This window comes from Leiobunum rupestre, chromosome 7 (assembly GCF_980474605.1).
Source record: "Leiobunum rupestre chromosome 7, qqLeiRupe1.1.hap1, whole genome shotgun sequence".
Taxonomy (NCBI): Eukaryota; Metazoa; Arthropoda; class Arachnida; order Opiliones; family Sclerosomatidae; genus Leiobunum; species Leiobunum rupestre.
The window spans coordinates 51,718,081-51,721,192 of NC_143390.1; the positions used below are offsets into that span (position 1 = coordinate 51,718,081).

The 3,112-nt window shown below is 40.1% G+C and overlaps 1 protein-coding gene across 1 annotated transcript; it reads left to right on the forward strand.

The window, feature by feature from the left end:
* Positions 1–789: 789 nt before the first annotated feature.
* Positions 790–2,846, forward strand: LOC149936952 (uncharacterized). Its single transcript, XM_090153310.1, has 2 exons — positions 790–853; positions 1,058–2,846. The coding sequence occupies exon 2, from the start codon at positions 1,110–1,112 to the stop codon at positions 2,796–2,798; it is 1,689 nt and encodes a 562-aa protein (XP_090009436.1). The 5' UTR covers positions 790–853; positions 1,058–1,109; the 3' UTR covers positions 2,799–2,846.
* The last annotated feature ends 266 nt before the right edge of the window (positions 2,847–3,112 follow it).

The window sequence follows — 3,112 nt, forward strand, 5'->3', positions numbered from 1 at the left end:
CGACATATTTCGAGATTCTTCTACCTGTTGGATGAAGTAGGACTGATGACGAAATAGATTTAACGGCAAGATATGACTAAATATTATAAATATTGAGCGTTTAACGATCGACGATTTTACGCTATTTTGATTCGCAGAATAACCTAAGGGCATAAATAACCACGTTATCGTCTCTAGCAACGTTGGGATATAACCTCCTTAATTTGTCAGTATCCTAAATTCGTAATGCGGCAGAATACACGACCATGGATTAAACAACCTCCATGACACGACGAAGATTCAAAAATTTGAATCATAAATCCATCGGAACTTTTACCTGCAAAAAAGGCAGGGATTTTTCATACTATGTAAATATTTTCCGTTATCGTTCTGAAGCAGTTAGGTTAAAGCATTAGTAACATCATAACAGTAGTATGGAAGATGGGTAAATGTTTTAATTTTTCCTTAACTGATACGTCAAACGGTCAAAGAAAATCAAACCCTTTAAATTTCACGAACATTTTAGCATGATTTGGTATTTTTAATTGAAGGGTTATTCAGAATTGTCATTGAAATCTTAATTTGAAGTTGGCCGTCCGCTACACTTACTATTGCCGTTAACCTCTGCAAGATTTTATGGAAAGGGAAAACCCCTTTAACCAGGGAACTAGCAAACTCTACGTAGACGGAGTTCTTACGAGTTCTTACCCAGTGCCGCAAGCTGGAAATGAGCCCGGCTCCTTTTGCTGCGAGGCGGAAGTGATAACCACTCCGCAAACCTAATCAAGATCTCATTAGTCCTTGGAGCTCAGCTTAAGTCGGTTTGAATTCCAATATAATTGAGAGAATCTCATCATGAAAAATGGTTTCACGAGTGAGCGTGACTGGTGATTAGTCCAAATGGTTTATTATCAGGGTTTAAAATGTGGTGAACTGTGGAAGGCAAAGTTCTATGTAGAATTAGAATCCTACCTTTCACAGCTCACGGCAAAATGAGTTATTTTAAGTTAATTTAATTTTTTTCAGTTAATTACTATTTTCTTGATTTAAACGTTTATTTTATTTTTCCCGCGCACAGTCACAAGTGTAAGGAGAAAGGACACCTCGGCAGATTTTCAACAGAATTAAAAATGAATCAAAAAAAGAAACTCAATTGCACTTACTGCACTTTCGCTACTATGCACCGGCTCAGTTTAAAACATCATTTGGCGTGTCACAAAAACGAAATTTTACATAATTGCGATAAATGCGATTTCGGTTGTCGTTGCCTGGCCACGTTGAAAGTCCACGCTATAAAAAAGCACGGCGCGAAAATGCCATTTAAATGCCAAACCTGCGAATTCACCTGTCTCTACAAGTACAGCATGCAGAAACACATGGTTACGCACACGGGCGTGATGCCGTACGGTTGTAAAAAATGCAGTACTCGATACTTCTCCAAAGAGCGGCTTCGAGACCACACCCGTATTGTCCACTCCAAAGTGAAACCACACAAATGTCCAGATTGCGAGTACAGCACCACGGAACCGTACTTGTTAATGGTACACAAGAGGCTACACAGCGGCGAGAAACCATACGTCTGCAAAGAATGCGGAGCCAAATTTCGTCAAGGCGGCCACTACCACCAGCACATGCGAACTCACAAGGGAAGCCGCGACTTCGAATGCCCCGAGTGCGGGGTGGCCTTCGTGACAAAAAGCACCCTGTACCACCACAAGAAAACTCATTTAGCCGTCAAGCCATTCCAATGCCCCGACTGCGGAAAGGGGTTTTTGCAACATAACAAACTCACGAAACATCGCTTGCAACACACGGGACAGGAGACGTTCCGGTGCGAGCGATGCGATTTCAAAACAATCTACAAATCCAGCTTGGAATACCACAAAAGAACGCACGACGGCGAAAAACCGTTTAAATGCCCAAAGTGCGAGTACTATTGTAGAGGCGAGGGAAATTTGAAGAAGCACTTGCTAAAGCATGATAAGCTTTACAAATGCGGTTCGTGTGACTTCGTCACGAAACACAAAGCCAGTTTAAAAGGTCACGAGCAAAGCCATAAGAAGAAAGGGAAACGTCAGCAATGTCCCAGATGCGACGTCTCCTTTGCAGCCCCAAGATCGTTAAGAAGACATCTTCTGTCAAAACACCCGGACATTAAACCGGGGTTTAAATGCAACGCCTGCGAGAAGATTTTCGCTTATCAGCGAAATCTAGATAAGCATATGGAGAACCATCAATGTTTGGCCACAAGAATGAGTCATTCAAATTCCGCAAAAAGCAAATCCAGTGGTCGTACATCGTTACGAGGTCGAAATAAGGGATCTTACAGAATGGCTTCCGAATCTAGCGACAGCCATGAAGATTCCCATGATTCATCTGAAAGCAAACGAAATTGTAATCAGTCTAGTGATAGCGATGTAGATCCTGATGAGCCCACTGAGAAGTCTCAGTTGAGTAAGAGAAAGACGCAGAGAACGCTGCTGCAGAAACGTCTGAAAACTGCTGGTGTCGTGACCGAAAACGTTTCTAACGTTGAATTAAAAAATCCTAGTTCAACCGGAACGATTGAAACTCTTAGAAGATTGCAACTGAATCCGTGCAGAGTTGTTCTTTACAAGGTTGATCATTTGCGCTATGATTCCAATTTAACAACGCCTGAGATAAAACGCGAATCTCGTGACGATATTAATGTTGAAGACCAAATACCACCTATTAGTCGGGCAAGCGATACAAATGCGGGTGTTCCGGATATTACAACGAAGGAACTTGAACTTCTCAAAGCGTTTCTCGATAGAGAATGTCACTTTGTTTCAATATAGTCGGAGAATCCTTAAAGGTTTTCTAATTACTTACTATAATTTCAAGTACACAAGAAAATGAATTTTTAAAGATTTATAAGTGTAATTGTCAAAATGTAAAACAATAAATTTTTATTTATTGGAAATGTCTTAAAATAACAACTTTTATAGTTTAAACGGCGACGTTACTAAAGTTGTTCTAATCAACGACATCAATGAGAAATAGTAAAAATTCAACTTTCGAATTGTACTTTGTACATAACTAGATGATTTCATGTTTTTGTAAAGATGTCATAAGATTTCACACTCCATTGTTGAAAGACGGATATTTTTAT

What these genes read in the sequence shown, in the direction of transcription:
- LOC149936952 (XM_090153310.1), top strand. Translation starts at nt 1,110, where the DNA reads ATGAATCAAAAAAAGAAACTCAATTGCACTTACTGCACTTTCGCTACT.